Source organism: Chelonoidis abingdonii, chromosome 3 (assembly GCF_003597395.2).
Source record: "Chelonoidis abingdonii isolate Lonesome George chromosome 3, CheloAbing_2.0, whole genome shotgun sequence".
Lineage (NCBI taxonomy): Eukaryota > Metazoa > Chordata > Testudines > Testudinidae > Chelonoidis > Chelonoidis abingdonii.
Window position 1 is genome coordinate 186,678,173 of NC_133771.1, and position 23,378 is coordinate 186,701,550.

General features: G+C 43.8%; 2 protein-coding genes across 6 annotated transcripts in view; one reads left to right on the forward strand and one right to left on the reverse strand.

Moving 5' to 3' along the window:
* Positions 1 to 7,585, reverse strand: part of CHAC2 (ChaC glutathione specific gamma-glutamylcyclotransferase 2) — a 25,839-nt gene extending 18,254 nt beyond the window's left edge. Inside the window, exon 1 of the mRNA XM_032778371.2 lies at positions 7,204 to 7,585. Within this exon, the coding sequence (XP_032634262.1) occupies positions 7,204 to 7,485 (282 nt within the window). The 5' untranslated portion in view covers positions 7,486 to 7,585. The remainder of the gene's footprint in view (positions 1 to 7,203) is intronic.
* The window catches only part of ASB3 (ankyrin repeat and SOCS box containing 3), a 140,940-nt gene that overhangs the window by 38,509 nt on the left and 79,053 nt on the right, over positions 1 to 23,378 (forward strand). The window contains exon 1 of one of the 5 annotated variants that reach the window (XM_075064376.1): positions 7,697 to 7,877. The exons of 3 other annotated variants lie outside the window; for them this stretch is intronic. In XM_075064376.1, coding sequence (XP_074920477.1) covers positions 7,858 to 7,877 — 20 coding nt within the window. In that variant the 5' untranslated portion in view covers positions 7,697 to 7,857. Of the gene's footprint in view, positions 1 to 7,696; positions 7,878 to 11,638; positions 11,748 to 23,378 lie in introns of those variants that run through there. One more of the 5 variants, XM_032778368.2, reaches the window with a different exon arrangement.

The window sequence follows — 23,378 nt, forward strand, 5'->3', positions numbered from 1 at the left end:
AAAAAAAAACAATATAAGCCTATTGTTTTCCTACCTTTGTACTCACAACTTGGAAACAGAAGATTAGAAAACCTGAAGGTAAAGAGATCCTCTCTCAAAGCCGAGAGAGCACAGAGTTACAGGCAAAAGACACACACCCAAAAATTCCCTCCCTGAGCTCTGAAAAATCCGGTTTCCCGATTGGTCCTCTGGTCAGATGTTTGGTTACCCCTTTGCAGGTGAAATAGACATTAACCCTTAGCTATCTGTTTATGACAAGTCAAATAACTGACTTTTCTGTTTTCACAAAAAGAAATTATACATTCATCTCTCTTTCTGGGGAAGGATGTGATGTAGCAAACTACTGACTTGTTTTCTGGTACAGAAGTATTTGATCAAATGTCAGTGAACATCACATTAATGCCTGCTAATGTACTGGCCACTCTCACGTAAGACTCTCAGACTAATCAAATCAGCATCTTAAAATATTATGGAGCTAGTATACTTAATGCAATGTGTTTTGCAAGAAGGTATTAATAATAATTTACATTTTTAACTTTGTCTTCATGCGCAGTGTTAACAAGGAATATCTTTCTAATGTAGCATCCTATGTACTATATATCATGGCAGTAATAGCAAGCATTGCATTTTTAACTATTGTTTAACTACATTATTACAGTAATGTAAGTTGAGCAGTTAAAGTATGAATACAAGGTCATCATTATGTTAAGCCGAGTTTTGTACAAAAAAGCTTGCAGTCATTGTTGTGCATAAAAATGCTCATTATGTCGTCTTTGTTGTACTGACTATGAAATGTTGTTGCACTGACTATGAAATGTTGTTGCAGCAAGTATTTTCAGTAGGTTTTTCAACTTGTAGGCTGGTATTACACTGCTATACTTTTAAATGAGATAATAGTGTTGAAGGATTGGTTTCACTTGCAATTTACACACCATGAATAAATTTGTCCCTGGTGTAATTTTGGATTTTAATTCAGTGGCGGGCAACCTGCAGACCGCTAGCTGCATGCAGCCCATCAGGGTAATCCACTGATGGGCCGCAAGACAGCGTTTACATAGATCATCCGCAGGCACAACCACCCGCAGCTCCCAGTGGCTGCAGGTTGCTCATCACTGTTTTAATGGGTTCACACCAGAGACAAACTGACCCAGTGCAAGGGATACTCTTGACTCTGCATTTGCTTAGTGTATGTTAAAAATAAGGTTATAACATCTTGTATTAGCAGCAGAGTGGCTTTCAGAGCAATTATAAAGTCACACAGAGGGTGCTGTGATACATTTGTGTAGTAGGTTGCTGGTTGCAAGTGATAAAACTTCAGAACTAATTATAAAACTTAGATAATGTATATTGTGTATTAGCTCAGTTTTATAATAAACCACAGACTACAGTGTCATCAATCTGACAAGCTAACAATCAAAGAAATTCAGAGTTAAAACAAAATCCGGATTGACTTTACATTCTGAACTCATTTTGTTCTTTAAAGCACCAGCTTATTTAGGGTTAAATTATACTTCTAGATCCAGCCTTGAGCCAGGGTCAGTGTGTAATCTGCTTTGCCCAGGAGTAGTCCTAGGAGGCATGGCGTCTCAGAGACTCTCCCCTAAGGAACAGTTCCCCTGGTGCTCCTTTCTTGTGCAGGAACACACAAATATGAGAGGAATCTGCCCCAGCCCTTTTACAGGATTCTTCATGCACACCCACTAGAAAAGGGGTAGGCAACCTATGCCATGTGAGCTGATTTCAGTGGCGCAAGCTGATTTTCAGTGCCACTCACATTGCCTGGGTCTTGGCCACTGGTCCGGGGGGCTCTGCATTTTAATTTGATTTTAAATGAAGCTTCTTAAACTTTTTACAAACCTTATTTACTTTACATACAACAATAGTTTAGTTACATATTATAGACTTATAGAAAGAGCCCTTCTACAAACATTAAAATGTATTACTGGCAAGCAAAACCTTAAATCAGAGTGAATAAATGAAGGCTCGGCACACCACTTCTGAAAGGTTGCCGACCCCTGCACTAGAACCCACTTTGCATACTCTAACCCTAACCACGGTAGATCAGGGCACAATCTAGTCCATAGTAAATTACAGCTATGACTTCTTTAAAGTTGCCCTGAAAAGCAAAGAAATTGGGCATGTACAGTTTTTGCTGCTTTATGGTGTATAAAGGAGGTCCAAAAGGATTCTTCTCTGTGTGGTTTTACATTAAAAATTTAGATCTTGTCTGTCCTGGAAAATGCTTGTCTTCTATATATCAGGGAATTTTTACAGAAAATTCTACCTGTGTTGGGATCAGTTCAGCTGTATGAGCATTAACAAAACTATGAGTGCTAAACACAAAAGTTTCAGCAATTTAATTATGTTGGTATAATTAAAGAAGTACAAACCCAGTAACATGGACACAGTTACAGTGATATAACGATCTTTTGCTCGTATGGCTTATTCCAGTACAGGAAGGGGAATAAAGCTGTATCAGTAAAAGGCACATTTATACCACTAAAAGTGCATCCACGTTACAGGAGATGTACCAGTATAACTATTCCAGTAAAGAATTACAGCCATAACCAAAATAGTTATATGGGTACAAAATCTCTATGTAGACCAGGCCTAAGAGGTCTTCCAGCAAATGCAGGGAAGATTGTACTTGATGTTTCCTGTAGATCCGTTTGTAGGTCTGTATTGGCATTCCAGAAGTTCATCCTGGGTTGATAAGGGTCCTAGTAATCTGAAAAAGCTCTTCAGAAATAAAATATGGATCATTATTTTGCTGTTCAGTGATGGGATTGTTTTGGTGTTAAAAAAAAGACACACAAAAACGTTGTATACATTAATTACTGCTGATTCATGTTTGCATGAACCTAGACATCCTCCTTTTGAAAAGGCAGCATTTCCTTTTTCAAATAGTATAATTCTTACATCTTCACTAGAGCTGCTCTCTTTCAAAGTCAGACTCCAGTTTTAGTTTGGAGTTGCCAGTGATGTGTAAATGAAGTGACTGCTTGGGGGGTGTGGGGGGGAGAGACCTCAATGAACAACAGAAAAGTATATTTTAATTAAAATTAGCATTTACAATTTTTCTTTCTTAAAGTAGGGAAACTTACTTGAATATTTGGCCCATTTTCATATACCAGGTCCAGTATGTTAATGATTAGTTAAGTATTTCAGATGACTAAATCATTAGCTACATATGCAGCTGTAAATAACATAGCCCTGCCCCATCAGTGTCATTCCCCTAATTTGCTGGATGTTTCTGTAACCTATTGTTTCCTTAGCATTTGTTGAGCTGTTTAGAATTATATAAGGGTGATAGCCCTTGTGCAATGAGAGCGATGCAGGATTTCAAAATTCAGTAAAAATATATTATGCTTCCTTCTGTGGCTTTAAAAATATACCTGTCCACAGGAAATTGGAAAGGATGCTTTCAACTGGGAATTGTTTTTAACTTCATAATCCTGTGGTTTATTTTTGTTAACACCAGATTTAAAAAAAAAAAAAAAAAAGGGATAAAATCTCCCCTCTTTTAGTTTTATTACCAGGCTAAAAATTATAAAGCCCATGCAGAAGGAAGTAGTTTGCGCACATCTCTGCTTTGCTTTAGCATCCTATTTATAGATTCATACTTCCTCCTTTTAAGATTCAGCAAAAATGAGATTATTTTCTCCTGGCTAGATGCACAATATCGTTTGGGATACGTTTCTTGCTGCCATTACTGTCTTAGAAGTCTTGCATTGCTTAAAAGATGTCCTGTAATGTGAAAGTCTATGATTAGGTACAAAAAATGACTTTAAGACAGTAAGAGTCTCTGAACTATAAAGAGCAGTTAGCACCTAGTACAACCATAAATCGGAAGTCACACCTGAAATGGTCACTTCCTAATACTTATGAAAGGAAACTAGAGTATTTTGAATCAGAAGGCACGACTTATTCTTAGGATGTGTTTGGTTGTGTGTGCAAGGTAGACAGGTTTTCATAAGTTTTGAAAAAGTGCTGAAAGGATCAGTATAAACACAATAAAAATTAATAACATCAGCTTCCACTAGGTATTCTTATTTTAAGGGAACACTTAAAGTATGTCCTTGCACTTCTACCTTAAGTTAAAATAAGTTTCTCCCTACATGTCAGCACAGTGCCCAACACAATGGGACCTCATTCTCCTCTGGGATCTTCGGGTGTTACCATCATGTAACAAATAATGTTGATAATAATCAACTTGCATTGGTCTCTATTGGCTTACAATAAACTTAATTATATAAACAGATCAAATTCAAATGTATTTGTCTCAAACTTGGTACCATCACCCTGGTCTTCTTTTCCCTTCTCCATTTTGTTCTTGTTGCATCTTGTCCCTGTAGATGGATGCCACCGAAGTCAATGAGGCTCCACATAGGCACAGGGGAGTCCATCTGTACTGAGCGGCAAAGAGTCCTGTGGCACCTTATAGACTAACAGACATATTGGAGCATGAGCTTTCGTGGGTGAATACCCACTTCATCGGATGCATGCACGAAAGCTCATGCTCCAATACGTCTGTTAGTCTATAGGTGCCACAGGACTCTTTGCTGCTTTAACAGATGCAGACTAACATGGTTATCCCATGATACTTGACATCTGTACTGAGGCAATTGCAGATAGGGATCTTAGACTATAAGCTCCAAGAGGCAGGAACTGTCTTAAGACTATGTTTATACAATGCTCAGGATGGTGAGGCCCTGGTCCTAACTGCAGCCTCCGGGCACTAATACTTTAATATAAAAATTAATAAAAGTATAAGAAATACACTGAAATTCAGTGTGTTGTTAAAATTATATAGAACGTAGGTTCCGCCAGGGAATAGTGAGTACTGCCCACACTGATGGCAGTGGTGATGGTAATGGGGTGGTTTACACAAGTGGTGAGCCTGTGTAATTGAATCCACATGTAACCGGAAAATGTTAATTTTGGAGCTTTGCCAGCTTTCTTTAGAAGCTCTTTTCACATTGTGAAGTCCTTCAGCTACTCTGATACTACTCAGATTTAGAAGTGAATCAAGGAAGGCTCAATTTACTTATTCATGCCAAATGGCAAATAGTATTTGTATATAGTATTTTGGATCAGTAATTCCACTGATAATTGCATCAGTGCTTGAGGTGAGAAATGAATTTCAGTTGAAAGTAGCAGAATGGATTTAGTTTGGGAGGTTACAAAACTAGCACTACAAGATCTGAGGCTTGATCTACACTACCAATTTATGTTGGTATAACTAATCCACACTCCGAGCAACACAGTTATACCAACCTAACTCCCTGGTGTAGATAGCACTACGTCGATGGGGGAAGGCTTCTCCCATCGACATAGCTATCGCCTCTCAGGGAGGTAGAGTATGTATGCCAGTGGGAGAAGCTCTCCAGTCAGTGCAGGTAGCGTCTTCAATAAGCGCTCTAGCTGTGCCAGTGCAGTGCTGTAAGTGTAGACAAGCCCTAGGTATTGTATGGGAAATATAGGGGCATTTTCCAGTTTTGAAAGGCTGCATATGCTGAGTTCTTTGGAAGTTGTGTGGTGTGGGTTTGGGATTTCTGAGTTATAACTATTACTGTAATACAAGATTTCTCTCATACAAAAACAGAGCCAATAATTTAAAATTTCTAGCTATGCAGATGATCGTAACACTGTACTTTTAATCATATGAATATTGAAGCTGGTTTTGGCAATTATTCACCTATTGCACAAATAAAGGAATACTGTGCTTCTTTGAACAATGCCATAAGAGTGAACCCATTTTACTTTTCAAAAGTTTACTTTTGTATTTCAACAGACAAAATAGAGAGCTTGTGCATTTATTACACTGCTGCCTGACCTCCTTCCTTCTTTAAAGGGATATTGCCAACTCAATTTTTTTTAATTAAGCAATTAAAAAAATTCCAGTTTTAAAGCATTATTTTAATATATTCAGAAATTCTTTTAAAAACATTCCTTTGAAACAGGAGTTGAAACTCTTATTTTTAGATTATATAAGGATCTTTTTAGCAAGGTTGAAACTGACTGAGGCCCCTGTAAATCAAAAGGACTTAAGCACACAATTAACTACTCACTTGTAAATATTGGCAAGATTGAACCCAAAGGCCTCTGTCTTGCAAGCTGTTTCTGACCCCCTGTGCCAAAGCAGACCTCCATTGTGTTTGGTTTTGTTGCTCTGCATGGTGTATACCCTGCAGATCAGCTTTTGTTAGATTGGGGCCTTAATGACTATGGGGGAAAGGGTGAAACTAACTGCACAAAATGCTGACAAATACACAAAATAAACGGAAGGGGGGGGGGAAGATTTATTTGTTCTGTTAGTGTCTAACAGGAAGCTATTAGTTATTACATGCAACTAATAGTAGGTACAAAATGTTCAGACCAGTATGATTCTCCAGCTCATAGTGCAAAAGATTACCCAGTAACTTTGATCATGAAGTTGATGTAGGAAGGTAAAAGAGGTGGTGGTTTGTATAAATATAGGGGTGGAGGACTGTAAAGCTATATATGTGAAATTGATATTAAATATGATCCATTTGGAAGGCAGGGGAAAGGTAGAGGGTGTTTTAAAATTATGAAGTTTTAAAATTATGTGTGTGTGTAGTGGAATGGAGATATGGGACCTGAGTGAAAGGAGTTTGATAGCATGTGTGAACGGGACCTGCTTGTACATGAGAGAATAGTTGAACTGTGGAAGTGTTCTTTGGTGCAGAGAGGACGTGAGGTGTGTGTGAGGAGAACCTGTGTCTGTAGGGGGGAAGGGAATCTGTTGGGGGTGCGTGTTGGGGGTGGGGGCTGCATGCAGTAATTGTGTGTGGGGGTGGGGGTGTGTATTCTAGTGGGGGAGAATGCCTGAACTGAACGTAGGTATCGCTGGGAGGAGGGGAGGCAAAGGTTGGGGATCTGTGTTTATGGAGGGGAGCTGAAGAGCGGCCCGTACCTGTATTGGGGGTACGTGGAGGGGTTCTGCTGTGGGATTTGGGTTAATTTCTGTATAAACTCCTGGGGCTGAGCTCAGTGCTCCCTGCTTTGGATGGGACACTGGTCAGCATAGCGTTCCCCGCTCCGCAGCAGATTAAATCTCTGGAACGGGGAGGACAAACAGCAGCTGCCACCGGCACTTCCCCTCTCCTGCCCCCTGGGGGCGGATGATGGGTGCTTCCCTCCCCGCTCGGGGCACCAGCAGGACACGCTCCCAGAGCTCACCTTGCCCGGCACCCCGCGGTGGTCGGTGCTCCCCTGCCAGAACCTCCTGCTGTAGCCCGTGATGTACCCGACCATCTTGTCCTCGTAGGGGAAATCCACCTTCCAGATAAGGGAGCCGTAGCCGAACACCCACATGGTTCTCGCCGTGCCTACGTGCCGCCGGCCGGCGGCCGCCCCTGCCGGTCTCTGTTGCGCTTTCCCCGGAATAAGGGCAGAGGAGCCCCGGAGCGCTGCGTGTCGCACAGCGCCGCCTGGCAAAGCACCATGGGGCTTGTAGTGCATGGGGCCCCTGGGCGCCTCTCCCCAGCCGGTGTCCCTGCCCTGACCCCGCGCGGGCGTTCGCCCTTCCGCGCTCACGCCTGGGGCTGAGGCCACGGGCAGAGGCCACGCCACTGGCAGGCAGCCCGCTGGTGCTGAAATGGACTACAACTCCCAGCGTCCCTCTGCGTGCCTAGGACACCCTCCGCTCGCGCTTCAGAGGGAGGGGCTGGACAGTCCGGGCGGGAGGGGAGAAAGTGGACAGGCTGGGGCTGGCGGGCGCGCTGCTGGCCGGGCTGCTAGCGCTGGGCCGGGCGAGCCCTGCCTGGCTGCTCCAGTCGCCGTCTGTCCCTGGCGTGCGGCTCGTCTAGTGCGGGCTACGCGAATGTCGAGGCAATGCAGTGGGTTCCCTACAGGTATTTTTTGTCACCTACATGTAGGACCGGTGTTGTCTAGGTTGTAGGTTATATGGCATAATAAGTTCCTAAGTAAGGGATTTCGCAGGTCTTCCTTGTGCCCCGGCCCCTCTGCGGGACTCATTGGGAGGCCCTGGATCTCGGTACCATTTAAAGCCTGCCTTTCCTCTCTTTTGCTGTAAAGCTGTGGTTCCCAAATTTTAAGAACCGTGAACCCCTTTCACTAAAATGTCAAACCTCGCAAACCCCCCTCCTAAAAAATAACATTTTCAGGGATATTCTCCTTGACCTGAGTATAAGTTATGAAAGCAGTGATCTTGGGAACATAAACATTTTTATGACATGCTTATTACACGCTATTTATTATTAGGGTTTGGCTACACTTGAGAGTTACAGCGTTGGTGGTGGCTTTACAGTGCTGTATCTTACTCCCTGTCCATACTGGCAAGGAACATATAGCGCTGTATCTCCCTGGCTACAGCACTGGCTGTCCTCCACCTCGGCCTGGGGAATAACGACTCAAGTGCTGCTCTTGCAGTGCTGGGGTGCCAGTGTAAACAGTGATTAATCTTACTATGCTGTAACTGGCCTCCAGAACCTTCCCATAATGCTTATTAAGGAAAGATAACACTCTTTGTTTTGTTGTGATGCCTCTCTTTGTTTTGTTGTGAACTCGGAGCTCCCGGAGCAGCTTATCTTAAAAACAAACACAGCTACTGTTTGCTCAAGCAGAGACAGGCAGGGGGATGAATGTCCACAGCTAGTGTTTGCTTGAGGAGAGAAGCAGCCCCAAGGGGGGAGGGGGGTCTGTTTTGGAGCAGCTGCTTATCTGGTCTGAAGGCTATTTGCATTTAGTGAATGAGAGAGGGGTGGGGGAAGGGGTTGAAACTTTTAAAATGATTGAAGGTTGGTGCTGTGTATTTTCAAGTCCTTAGAACTTGCAAGGAAGGGAGCTGACCCAGTTTCAGCCATTAGGGAATTTTTTCCCGAGAACCCCATGTAACATTTTGTGAACCCCCAGGAGTTCACAAACCCCCGTTTGGGAACCAGTGCTGTAGAGAATGTTACTAACACATACATCCAGGGGTGCAGTAGTTGGGATTTCTTTAACTTGGGTAGTCAATTACTTTTTGTCAAGGTCCAGATTTCTTGGTCAAGGTATGGTCAAGGTCCATGCTCCAGAGAACATCATAAAAAAACAACAATGACGGTAATAAGTAATAAAAAGATTTGGGGGTCCATTCAAAAGTGCCTGCTGGTCCAGCTTTGGCACGCTGTCTGCCTGTTGACTACCCTGCTTTAACTGGTGGGTCAGCTTTCAGCAGTGATCTAAATATCAAGTTTGCAGGTCCTAGATTTTATGCAACAACTGATCCAAAGCCAGTGCACAGCTCGCTTTAGCCCCTTATTCTAAGCTAAGTTCCATGAAGTTTACTACATGTAAATTTTTGGACAAGACACTTTTTAAATTACTTACTTGTTTGAACAAAACAACGAGGAGTTCTTGTGGCACCTTAGAGTCTACCAAATTTATTTGGGCATAAGCTTTCATGGGCTAGAACCCACTTCATCAGATGCATAGAGTGGAAAATACAGTAGAAGATATATTTATACATAGTACATGAAAAGTACATAGTATATGAAAGGTGAGGGTAACAGAAACTATACACTGCACAACAAAAACACTAACCCAGGAACCAAACCCTGCAACAAACCCCAGTGCCAACTCTGTCCGCATATCTATTCAAGGGACACCATCATAGGACCTAACCACATCAGCCACACCATCAGGGCTCGTTCACCTGCACATATACAATGTGATATATGCCATCATTTGCCAGCAGTGCCCCTCTGCCATGTATATTGGCCAAACTGGACAGTCTCTACACCAAAGAATAAATGGACACAAATCTGACGCCAGGAATTACAACATTCAAAAACCAGTAGGAGAACACTTCAACCTCCCTGGTCACTCAATAACAGACTTAATAGTGGCAATTCTTCTACAAAAAAACTTGAAAAACAGACTCCAATGTGAAACTGCAGAACTGGAACTAATTTGCAAACTGGACACCAGCAAATTAGGCCTGAATAAAGATGAAGAGTGGATGAGTCATTACAAAGCCTAATTTTACCATACTAATTTCCCCCTACTGTTACTCACACGTTCTTGTCAATTGTTTGAAATGGGCCACCCTTGTTACCACTACAAAAGTGATTTTTTCCTCCATTGGTATTCTACTGTTAATTGAATTGTCTCGTTAGACTGACCCCCGCCCCCACCTGGTAAGGCAACTCCCATCTTTTCATACAGTATGTATAAATATACCTGCTACTGTATTTTCCACTCCAAGCATCTGATGAAGTGGGTTCTAGCCCACGAAAGCTTATGCCAAAATAAATTTGTTAGTCTCTAAGATGCAACAGGGAAGACTCATTGTTTTTGCTGATACAGACTAACACAGCTACCACTCTGAAACCTGTTATTTGTTTGAGGTGCTGTGCATGGACTTAAAAAGTGGCATGGGGTCTTGTGAGAGTAGAGTTTTGCCTTGATGTCTTCATTAAAATTTTCTCTGCGTTATGTGCAATATGGTGTCCCGTCATTTTCCACTCCAACACTAGAATTGTTTGTGCACAATGTGTGTTTCTGAAAAAGGATCACATCAGAGCTTCTGATGTGCTGGAGTCCTTTCAGAATGAGAAATTATATACAAATTTAAATAATGTTTAGTGGTAATGTACTTATTTAAATAAGCAATGTAATATAGTGGTTAGATCATCAGCAGTTGGGAATAATGACTCAGTTCTGCTGCTGACTCATCATGATGTTGTGTACATTAGGGAAACTTTGCAAAAATGTCCCACTCTTGCTAATGCCCGTTCAGTTCCATTGCTGTTAGCATCATTGGAAAGCATAGTGTAGACAAGCTGCTGGGTTCAAATGGTGTTTTAGGGTTTGTCCACACAATGGGTTTATTTCAGACTAACTGGCATTTTTTCAAATTAAAAAGGAATGCATCCACACAACACAATTCTTCTGAATTAACAGGCTAGTTAGTGCAAACTGGATAATCCACTTTAAGTCATTCCAAAATGAATTTCCAGTTGGACTATTGTGTGTAGTTAATATGGAGTTTGTGTGGCTGCATCAGTATTTCAGGTTAACTTTTCAGTCCTCCCACTGATAGGACACTACATTGTTTTACACCAGGACTGAACTATCTGCTCACCAGTGTACCCCTTACTGCACAGGGGTCATCATGACCAGATGTTACCTCCCTATTTAAATGCTGGTGTACAGCCAGGAACGCTCTGTTTATGATTACACACGCCTGTAGCATTACAGCAGTGCTATAGCAGCCATGCCTTGTGTGTCTGTGGGGAGCCTTGCAGAAGTCATGGATTTTCTTGTGATCTGGGGAAAGGAATTGGTGCAGTCCTGCTTTAATATTAGCCACTGTAATAAGAAAATACTCAAGTATATAGCTAATCAAATAACCAACTGGGGTAACTCCTTGGACTTGGCTCAATGCTGCAATGAAGGGCAGAAGCTTTGTCAGAATTGTAAAAAAAAAAAAAAAGCAAAAAAAAAAAACCCCAACGACAGAACGAGGACCTTTGGCAGTACTCAAACTACCTGCCCTTACTTTGAGGACCTGGATAGGATTTTTACCCGCTAGGCCACCACTGATGCTCAATATGTTATGGAGAACACCAAGGAGAATCCTGACTAGTACTCTGAAGTGGAGGATTCCCTGAAAGCCAGGATTTCTTTCCCAGGGAAGACCCCAAGCCTGACCTAGAGAACAGACTTCTGATACCCAGGCAGACACCAGACTGACAGATCTGAGGAGGGGACCTCTGCCTGTAAGTATTACGTGCTATATTACAATAAAAATGTATAGGTTATTTTAACATATTGTTGTTCCAGGTGCCCAATGGAAGCCGCCAGTTTGGTGGATGAGAGCTCAGCTTCTCATCCCCACTTCTTTTACTCAGTATGGTAGCTGTGCCAGGGAATTCCAGCTCTGTAGGGATTATATCCTGATATTTTCATTTCTTACAGCCATCTGCCACCTCATCTCCCTTCCTGGTCAACTGCTATGGTCTCCCAGACTTCCTGCCCTGGTTAAAGTAGGGGTGCCAGAGTGGTTTTAAAAAAAAACAAAAAACCAACCAAACAAAAAAACACAGCATATAATGCAGGCATGTTTATTGAAATGTCAGTTACAGAAAAATAATGCAGCATAAAAAATACTTTGTTTCAGAGTTTGATCAGTGCCCTGAGCTTTCAGCTGTCATAGCATTTGATAAGGTATGTTTCCAAAAAGGTGACAATAGATGCATAGGCACTTGGCTAGCTGTAATAAGACCATCAGCATTGTTAACAATTACAGCAGAACAGTATGTAGCAGTACACTTTTTGAATGTTGGCAGGTGATTTTAAACAGAATTTAAGGCAAAGATAATGCTGTATATTGGCAGAAACGTTGCAGAATTACTCAGCCTTCTCAAGATTACTTCTGTGGGTAACCTGCCTCTTCCAGTCCTGCAGCATTTCTGGGGGTGAATAAAATCACTGCATAGATTTCTGGTCTGCTCATCCGCTTTTTCTAAAAAGCCTCTTCTCTGCCTCCGTATTAAGGTTGCATTGTCCAATGCTAGGACTGCCTGCAGAAGTGGACGGGCAGACAAAGTATGGCACCTGCAAACATCCTAGCCCCTGTCCTCCTCAGCCCATGTAGACCTCCAAATCCTTCTGCCCATCCCTAGGTTCCTTCCCCTGCAAACCGCCAGTCCAAATCCCTGAAACTCTGCTGCCCACCTTAGCCAATCATAGCCAAGGCTCCCGTGCAGAGGGAAATTCAGGTGAAACACTTATCTCCCTGACTGGCAAGAGATTTGAAATAGCATTCCAGAACTGAGCATTTTATAATTGTTACCATGGAAACTTGAATCGCTTCAGTAACTACTTGTTCTGTTTCTCAGCTCCTCCTGCTTCTGCATCTGACACCCTATGGCCCCCAAGGAGAGGAACATTGTCAACTGCCGAATATCTGATTAATCAGAAAAGGGAAGATCAAAGGTGAAGTGTTTGGGGACTTTGTGACAGCATCCCAGAAGCGGGATAAGAAGACAGAAGAGTAAACGGAAATTCTTTCAGAGAGACAAGACAGAGGTTCTCCGTGCTGACTGAGAGGAAGGCAAAAAACATGCATAGACAGGGAGATATGCTGAGACAGGATCTGGAGCACATGCAAAACCAGACTGTCTTGACTGAGAACATGTTGGCACAATGTTCTGCTACAGCACCCCAATCCCAGCACAGACATGTTCTGCAGGCATCGAGAACAACAGGTACTGGGAGCAGCAGTACCCTTCCCAAAACTCAAGCCACAGGCATTTCCCTCTCCCCACCATATCACAAGAGTCTGGAAACTGTGACTTCTGGGAACCCTCCTTCACCCTTACGATGACAAATGTTGTTTCTTTTCATGCCATCCACAACTCAAGGCAAAGCCACTGTGCAGAAATCCTGCACATACAAATGCTTGTGATAAGTGTAGCTCCAGAACTTTTTTCTAATGTGGTGCATATCTGCACAATGATGTTATATACAGTTTGCGATGTTTTGCATTGTTTTCACTGTTGTTGTTCATGTTGCAATGGCTAAAAATATAGTTTTGTTCAATTAATGTTTTTGTTTGCACTGCTTGATGTTCTGTAATGGTTAATTTTGACAAAAGTTCAATAAAGGTTCATAAAATACCACATATCCTGTATCCATAACAAAACACTCTTCCAAAAAAGTTTATTTTGCTTTTTAAAATGCTTTGTGGTACATCTGTTTAATTAAATCCCTACACACACACTAATGAAACCATGCCACAATTCAGCTGCTAGTCTCAAAGTAGGTGCACAGGGTGGCCTTGACTATTTGCTGCAGTTTGCAAAGGGAACCTCTTGGCTGTTCATAGTATCAGTCATGAAAGTGTCTGGACTTCCACCTCCCACGCATCGGTGAGGCTCTCACAGATGTCGTGCAGACCATAGCAAGCAGTTGTCACATATGGTATATATTGCTCAGCAGTCTTCAGCCTCTCCCTCTCAGATCTCCAAATGCACCGTCCATTGTCATTCTTCAGTTACTCAGGGTATATAGTAGAACAGGTTCTTTCTCTTGTTCAAGTGTCCAGTAAAAAGCTTTATATATAAATCAGGATTAGAAAAATACGGTGAGTCTCCAAGAATGATGGGGGGAATCAAAATACTATTAAGGTCCACAGAGATCCTGCAGCAACTTTTTCCTATACTGGGGAGTCCAATGAGACTAGACTCAACGATTCCAAATGAAGGAGCTGGACATGCTGTCCACTCCTAACACATTCGAGGCTGCCAGAAACCTCATAGAGATGGCAACCCAGCACTCCCCAGTGCAAGCAGCACCAACGGCGCTGGAACTGGCAGCACCAGCACTGAGCTGGTGGGGGCTGGACTTTCCAAGGACAAACTGGCCATGCTGTGGCACCGTTCGCCCTCTCCTCTGCACTGATCACCGGTACTATCCTGAACAGCACTGCCATGGAGTCCGAGATCAGACTTGTCCTCCGAGTCGGAGCCAGAATCGTACGTCTTCAAAACAGGTGGCACCGGTCTCGTCACTCCAGGCAAAATGCGATGCAACATCTTCCGATGATGCACTGGCCACCACATTAGCAGGTGCCTGCTCAGTGGCTGTTCTGGACCTCATGGGCGTATCATCAAGCCTAGGGGCCAAGCTCCAGATCCCTTTTGGTTGCCTTGGACAGATGGGGGCCTCCGTCTGCCTCCATGGTGAGGGAACCTCCAAAGGGTTCTGAGCCCTGCTCCTGGGCTGGCACTGAGGCTGATGCTGTGGCCAGCACTGTACCCAGCACTGAACCTGGTACTGAGTTTGCAGCGATGGGTCTTGAGCACGATAGAATTGGGATATTCTTTCAAATTGTGTACCCTCCTACTCACCTTCCCCGTCCCTTTTCAGGGACCCTTCTCATGAGCAACTTCTAATGCAGGAGGTGCAAATGGTCCTACAACTCAGGGTGATAGAAGAGGCACCTATGTAGTTCAGGGGCTGGGAATTCTATTCCCGTTACTTCCTAATACCCAAAGCCAAAGGTGGGCTTTGGTCTATTCTAGACCTGCGAAATCTCAACAGATTCATGAAGAAGCTGAAGTTTCGCATGATCTCCATAGCTTTCATTATCCGCTCTCTAGATCTGGGGGACTGGTACGCTGCCCTCGACTTGAAGGACACGTACTTCCATGTGTCCATAATCCCATCCCACAGAGGGTTTCTTTGATTCATGGTAAACAGCACCCATTGTCATTTCACAGTCCTCCCCTTTGGCCTTTTGGTGGCCCCTGAGGTGTTCACCAAATGCATGGCGGTCGTGACAGCCTTCCGGCAGAAGTGGCAGGTGTAAGAATTCCCATACCGTCTGTCTTATCAAGGGCCAATCTTGAGTCCAAGTGGAGGACCACGTGAGCCTGGTGCGCATGACGTTCCTCAGATTCGGTCTCATTCTAAATGTTGCAAAGTCAATATACCCCCTACACAAAGGATAGAGTTCATCTGGGCTCTCCTGGACTCCACCCAGGCAAGGGCTTTTCTCATGGATGTTCATTTCCTCGCCATGAGCACCATCATAGAGGATTTCAAGAGATTCCCCACTATGATGGTGCGGACTTGTCTGAAATTGCTTGGGCATATGGCTGCCTGCACGTATGTGGTAGTGCATGCCAGGCTCTGACTACGTCCGCTTCAGACATGGCTAGCCTGAGTTTATAGGCCAAACCGAGACCACATAAACAGACTGGTCACTCTTACTCCTCAGGTTCTCGAATTCCTCTGATGGTGGCTAGACCCACAAGCAGTATGTGCGGGAATACCCTTTTCCACACCTTAGCTGTCGCCATCTCTAGTTGCAGATGTGTCGGTGCTGAGATGAGGAGTGCACCTAGGTGAGCTCAGGACTCAAGGCCTCTGGTCCCATGCAGAACTTTTGCTGCATGTCAATGTCAGGGAGCTGTCGACAGTTTACCTCGCTTGACAGACATCTCAAACCCATCTACAGGGCAGATGTGTATCCGTATTGACAGACAATACCACAGCAATGGTTTATATAAACAGAAAGGGTGGTGGTCGCTTCTCTTCCCTGTGGGACTTCTGCATCACCCACTTGATACAACTGGGGGCCTCGTACCTTCCGGGTTCACAAAACAAACTGGCCGATTGCCTCAGCAGGTTGTTTCACAGCCAGGAGTGGTCCCTTCGCTCAGATGTCATCATCAACAGCATTCCCCAAAGATGAGGATCTCCCCAGATATACCTGTTTGTGGCGCAATACAATAGGAAGTTTCAACAGTTCTGCTCCTTCTTGAATCACAGCCCTGGCTCGCTTTTGGAGACCTTCATCCTGTCCTGGAAAGGGCTCCTGCTGTATGCATTCCTGCCCTTCCCGCTCATAGATTCATAGATTCTGGGACTGGAAGGGACCTCGAGAGGTCATTGAGTCCAGTCCCCTGCCCTCATGGCAGTGCCAAATATTGTCTAGACTATCCCTGATAGACATTTATCTAACCTACTCTTAAATATCTCCAGAGATGGAGATTGCACAATCTCCCTAGGCAATTTATTCCAGTGTTTAACAACCTTGACAGTTAGGAAGTTTTTCCTAATGTCCAACCTAAACCTCCCTTGCTGCAGTTTAAGCCCATTGCTTCTTGTTCTGTCCTTAGAGGCTAAGGTGAACAAGTTTTCTCCCTCCTCTTTATGATACCCTTTTAGATACCTGAAAACTGCTATCATGTCCCTTCTCAGTCTTCTCTTTTCCAAACTAAACAAACCCAATTCTTTCAGCCTTCCTTCATAGGTCATGTTGTCAAGACCTTTAATCATTCTTCTTGCTCTTCTCTGGACCCTCTCCAATTTCACCACATCTTTCTTGAAATGTGGTGCCCAGAACTGGACACAATACTCCAGTTGAGGCCTAACCAGCGTAGAGCAGAAGAATGACTTCTCGTGTCTTGCTCACAACACAACCCGTTAATCGTCCAGAATCACATTTGGCTTTTTTGCAACAGCATCACACTGTTGATCATATTTAGTTTGTGGTCCACTATAACCCCTAGATCCTTTACGCGGTACTCCTTCCTAGACAGTCTCTTCCCATTTTTTATGTATGAAACTGATTTTTCCTTCCTAAGTGGAGCACTTTGCGTTTGTCTTGTTAAACTCATCCTGTTTACCTCAGACCATTTCTCCAATTTGTCCAGATCATTTTGAATTTTGACCCTGTCCTCCAAAGCAGTTGCAATCCCTCCCAGTTTGGTATGGTCTGCAAACTTAATAAGCTTACTTTCTATGCCAATATCTAAGTCGTTGATGACGATATTGAACAGAGCCGGTCCCAAAACAGACCCCTGCGGAACTCCACTTGTTATACCTTTCCAAGCAGGATTGGGAACCATTAATAACTACTCTCTGAGTACGGTTATCCAGCCAGTTATGCACCCACCCTATAGTCCATGAGGTCCTCCTCAAGGTCCGGCGAGAGAAAGCATAGTTAATCCTAATAGCACCAGCGTGGCCATGTCAGCACTGGTTCACCACACTGCTGGACCTGTCAGTGGATATGCCCATGACTTTTCCCCTGGTTCTGGACATGATCACGCAGGACCACGGCCACCTCCAGCACCCCAACTTAGAGTGTCTCCATCTCATAGCATGAAAACTCCATGGCTGAACCCGCTAAAACTTAACTGCTCAGACTCAGCTACGGAGGTTCTCTTAGGCAGGAAGAAACCTTCCACTCGCGCCACTTATCTGGCAAAGTGGAAGAGATTTTCCATTTGGTCCCTCCAGAAAGGTACTCCTTCATTGTAGTCCTCGATTCCTTTTATCCTGGACTACTTACTTCTGAAACAACAGGGGCTGGCAGTCTCGTCAGTAAAAGTGCACCTGGTGGCAATTTTGGCTTTCCATCTTGTCTCAATGGGCCGCTCAGTGTTTGCTAACCCTATGGTTGGCTGTTTCCTCAAGGGGTTGGACAGACTGTACCCCCAAGTAAAACAGCTGATCCCTCCATGGGATCTTAACCTGGTGCTCTCAAGGCTCATGGGCCCACCCTTCGAGCCCCTAGCAACATGCTCGCTGCTCTATCGTTGTTGGAAAGTGGTATTCCTAATGGCTATAATATCAGCGAGGAGGGTGTCTGAGCTCAGGGGTTTGATGTCCGAGCCCCCTTGTTCCGTGTTTTATAAGAACAAGGTACAATTGCGGCCGCACCCAGCTTTCCTCCCAAGGTAGTTTCGCAATTTCATGCAAATCAGGACATCCTTCTGGCAGTATTCTACCCTAAGCCGCACTTCAACAACAGGGAATGCATACTTCATTTCCTGGATGTTAGACAGCCATTAGCCTTCTACATTGAGCAAACAAAGCCGTTTAGGAAGTCGATGTAGCTCTTCATCACTACAACTTTAGGAGACCCTGAAGGGTCTCCTTGTTTCGTCCCAGAGAGTCTCTTCTTGGATGATGGCCTGTATCAGAATGTGCTATGACCTAGCAAAGATTCTAGCCCAAGCATTGGCAGCACACTCCACAAGAGCATATGCTTCATCTGCAGCATTTCTGGCAGAAGTCTCCATTCAGGACATCTGCAGGGCAGCAACATGGTAGTGTATCCACACCTTTATGTTGCACTATGCCATCATGCAGCAGGCTAAAGATTATGCTGCGTTTGTTAGAGCCGTGCTACATTTTGCAACTCTGTGAACTCCAACCTCTCTTCTGGGGGCTGCTAGGGAGTCAACTACTTGGAATTGACATGAGCAATCACTCGAAGAAGAAAAAACAGTTACCTGCCTTTCGTAACTGTTGTACTTCGAGATGTGTTGCTCATGTCCATTCCAAGACCCACCCACCTCCCCTCTGTTGGAGTATCCGGCAAGAAGGAAGTGAAGAGATGGCAAGTTGGCAAGGACCTATATAACTGCCATAAGAATGCCACTCCAGGGGGCTCCACAGCCGATCTGACTGGTACCACTAGGGCAGGGGTAGGCAGCATATGGCATGTGTGCAGAAGGTAGCACACGAGCTGATTTTCAGCGGCACTCACACTGCCCAGGCCCTGGCCACTGGTCCGGGGGGCTCTGCATTTTAATTTAATTTTAATGAAGTTCTTAACATTTTTAAAAACCTTATTTACTTTACATACAACAATTCAGTTTAGTTAATATATTATAGACTTATAGAAAGAGACCTTCTAAAAAAACGTTACAAGTTTATGTATTGCCGGCATGCGAAACCTTAAATTAGACGTGAATAGATGAAGACTCGGCACAAACCCACTTCTGCTGAAAGGTCTGCTTGACCCCTGCACTAGGGAAAAGAACCTTCCAAAGACTCAGTAAGCAACCATGGTGCGCGCACACGAATGCTACTTGGAATGGAACATGAGCAGACACGTCTTGGAAGAACAAGACATGCTATGAAAGGTAGGGTACTGTGTTTTTTCCAATATCACTCTTAAAAATCGTCACTCTATGTCAAAGCTTGCAAACGCAAGGAAAAAAGTTAATAATATAAGCTGACTTTAACAGAGCAATCTGATATAATTGGAATCTCAAGCTTGTGCAACTATCTGGACCTGAGTAACCTCATGTTCTTATTATTGTAACCCCTGAGGTATATTAAGGTATAGTTATCGCAGTCCCTCCCATTACTGTAATCAATAGTAATCGACGCCCTTATTTAAGTGGCATTGCTAACCTGGCTCATCAGCATTACAAGACCTCCAGTGAGGTAGAATAATCAGCTAAGTCTCACATGAATAAGTCAACTTTTTGAAATAGGATTTAATGCTGAATTAAGGCTCCCTATGTCTGCACTTTACCGCTTCGGTCCCTCTGATCATCGAGGCTCTGGGGTACAACCTAATGCACTGAAAAACTGTCGTGTCATAAATAGATAGCTAAGTGGTTAATGTTTCTTTTACCTGTAAAAGGGTTAACAAAGGAACCAAACACCTGACAAGAGGACCAATCAGGGAAACCGGATTTTTCAAAGCTGAAGGGAGGGAATTGTGTTTGGCTCTGTGTCTTTTCTGTTCTGGCTCTCAGCTATGAGAGGGTCTTTTCTATCTGTAAGCTTCTAATCTTCAGTTTCCCAGTTGTAAGTACAAGTTTAGCAAAAGTATAGTCTTTTAAATTGTTTTGCTGTATTTGCATCTGTGTATCTGGCTGGTGGAGTCTTTATGTGTATTTGGCTATAAGTACTTTTAAATTGTATTGTTTTTGGGTAAGGCTATTTATCCCTTTTTCTTATTGTTTATTCATTTCTATAAGTTGAAAGCCCTGTATCATACCATCCTAGTTTACAGAGAACTGTTATTCTATTCTTTCTTTCTTTTTTTATTAAAAGTTTTGCTTTTAAGACTGTTGATTTTTTCTCTAGTTGACCCACCAGGAAATTGGTGGAGAAAGGAAAGAACGGGGGAGGGAAAAAGCTGCTCTCTGTGTTTAACTCTCCTAGTGTCCCAGGGCGGGAAGAAGCTAAGGGGAAGAGAGATAGAATCTTTTCTGTTCCTTGTCTTGGGGATTTGTCTCTTTTGTGGAAGAGAGGAGACATGCTTCTTGGTAATTGTGATGTAAAGAGGTTGCATCAGTAACTCTCAGGTTAGCCCAGAGAGGAAATTCTGGTGGGAGAGAGGTAGGGGGAATGGTTTTATTTCCCTTTGTTGGTAAGACTCAAAGCCTCTGAGTCTTGGGGTCCCCCAGGGAAGGTTTTGGGGAGATCAGAGTGAGCCAAGACACTGGAAATTCTTGGCTGGTGGCAGCAAGATCAGATCTAAGCTGGTAATTAAGCTTAGAGGGGTTCATGCTAGCTTCTCAGGTTATGAACGCTAAGGTTCAAGTCTGGAGTAGGAAAGCTATGATAGGTCGATTTAGCGGGTGTAGTGAAGTCGACCCCGCTACTCTACCCCGAACATGAAGAGTAAGGTAAGTTGATGGAGGAGTGTCTCCTATCGACCCAGCGTAGTATGGACCCTGTGGTAAGTTGACCTAAGTTACATTGACTCCATCTACATTATTCACATAGGGAGTTGGCTTATGTGATTGCAGAGCCATTGACCATTATGTCTGAAAATTTGTGGCAGTCGGGGGAGGTCCCAGACGATTGGAAAAAGGCAAATATTGTGCCTAAAATTTAAAAAAGGTAAGAAAGAGAAAAACTACAGATCGGTCAGTCTCACTTCAGTCCCCAGCAAAATCATGGAGCAAGTCCTCAAGGAATCCATTTTGAAGCACTTGGAGGAGAGGAAGGATATCGGGAACAGTCAACATGGATTCACCAAGGCCAAGTCATACCTGACCAACCTGATTGCCCTCTGTGGTGAGATAACTAGCTCTGTGGATATGGGGAAAGCAGTGGACATGATATATCTTGACTTTAGCAAAGCTTTTGATATGGTCTCCCACAGTATTCTTGCCAGCAAGTGAAAAAAGTATGGATTGGATGAATGAACTATAAGGTGGATAGAAAGCTGGCTAAATTGTCTGGCTCCATGGGTAGTGTTAAATGTCTTAATATCTAGTTGGCAGCTGGTGTCAAGCGGAGTGCCCCAGGTGTCGGTCCTGGACCGGTTTTGTTCAACATCTTTATTAATGATCTGGATGATGGGACGAATTGCTCCCTCAGCAAGTTTCCAGATGACAGTAAGCTGAGGGAGAGGTAGATACGCTGGAGGGTAGGGATAGGGTCCAGAGTGACCTAGACAAATTAGAGGATTAGGCCAACATAAATCTAATGAAGTTCAACAAGGACAAGTGGAGAGGCCTGCACTTAGGAAGGAAGAATCCCATGCACCACTACAGGCTGGGGGCTGACTGGCTAAGCAGCAGTTCTGCAGAAAAGGACCAGAGATTACAGTGGATGAGAAGCTGGATATGCGTCAGCAGTGTGCCCTTGTTGCCAAGAAAGCCAATGGCCTATTGGGCTGTATTAATAGAGGCATTGCCAGCAGATTGAGAGAAGTGATTATTCCACTCTGTTCGGCACTGGATTATTGTGTCCAGTTTTGGTCCCCCACTACAGAAGGGATATGAAAATTGGAGAGAGTCCAGTGTAGGGCAACGAAAATGATCAGGGGGCTAGGTTACGTGACTTATGAGGAGAGGCTGGGGGAACTGGGCTTGTTCAGTCTGCAGAAGAGAAGAGTTAGGGGGGATTTGATAGCAGCCTTCAGCTACGTGAAGGGGGGGTTCCAAAGAGGCTGGAGCTAGGCTGTTCTCAGTGGTGGCAGATGACAGAACAAGAAGCAATGGTCTCAAGTTTCTGTGGGGAAGGTCTAGGTTGGATATCAGGAAACACTGTTTCACTAGGAGGGTGGTGAAGCGCTGGAATGGGTTACCTAAGGAGGTGGTGGAATCTCCATCCTTAGGGGTTTTTAAGGCCCAGCTTGACAAAGCCCTGGCTTGGATAATTTAGTTGGTGTTGGTCCTGCTTTGAGCAGGGGATTGGACTAGATGACCTCCTGAGGTTTCTTCCAACCCTAATATTCTATGATTCTGACTTACTGCAGTAGGGAAGACATAGTTTCAATCGCTTTAAGCTTTACAATGATGAGCAGCGCATGCCTTAACTACCTTTTAAAAATCTGGGCATGAACATCTCACAGTCTAAAATGTATTCATCCTCACAATACCCCTCTGAGGCAGCGAAGTATGATAATGCACTGAGACTAAGGCCTAATCTACACTAACAAGGTAAGTCGATTTAAGTTACGCTATGTAACTTAAGTCAACATAGCTTAGATCAGTTTACAGAGACGTCTACATGATGCTCTCCCATTGATATAGCTTCTGCCTCTTGGGAAGGTGGAGTACTAAAGTCTATGAGAGAGCACTCTCTCATTGACTTAGTTTGTCTTCACCAGACAGCCTGAATCAATGCCTGCTGCATTGATTGCAGAAGCTGGATTTAGCTCGCAATGAAGACAAGCCCTAAATAATTTGTCCTAGGTCACATGGGAGGTTTGTGTCAGACTAGGGACTGAACCTGGATTTTTGAAGTCTTAGCCGAGCACCCTAGTCACTTGACCACCCTGCCTTACCCTCACCTATTTTTCCTGTATTGCCTGTTTCATGTCGGTATATCTGCAATCAGCTTCATGCAGAGCCTGACTGAAAACTGTAAGATGCTACATGGGTGGAATGGTCTGTGCACTTCTAATTACAGGATCAGGCCAAAGGTTTGTATATTCTTTTGGCCCAAGGATTGTGTCTTCAGTTGTTAATATGAAGTATGTCTTGAGTGTTCAAAAATTAGTAATTTGTAAAACATTTGAGAAATGATATCTTTCATTCAAGGATAAGTGCAAAGTACGTATTATCCAGGGATAGTGTCAAGATAAACCAGTTTCAAAACAATTTGAAGAAAGACTTTAAATGTCACTG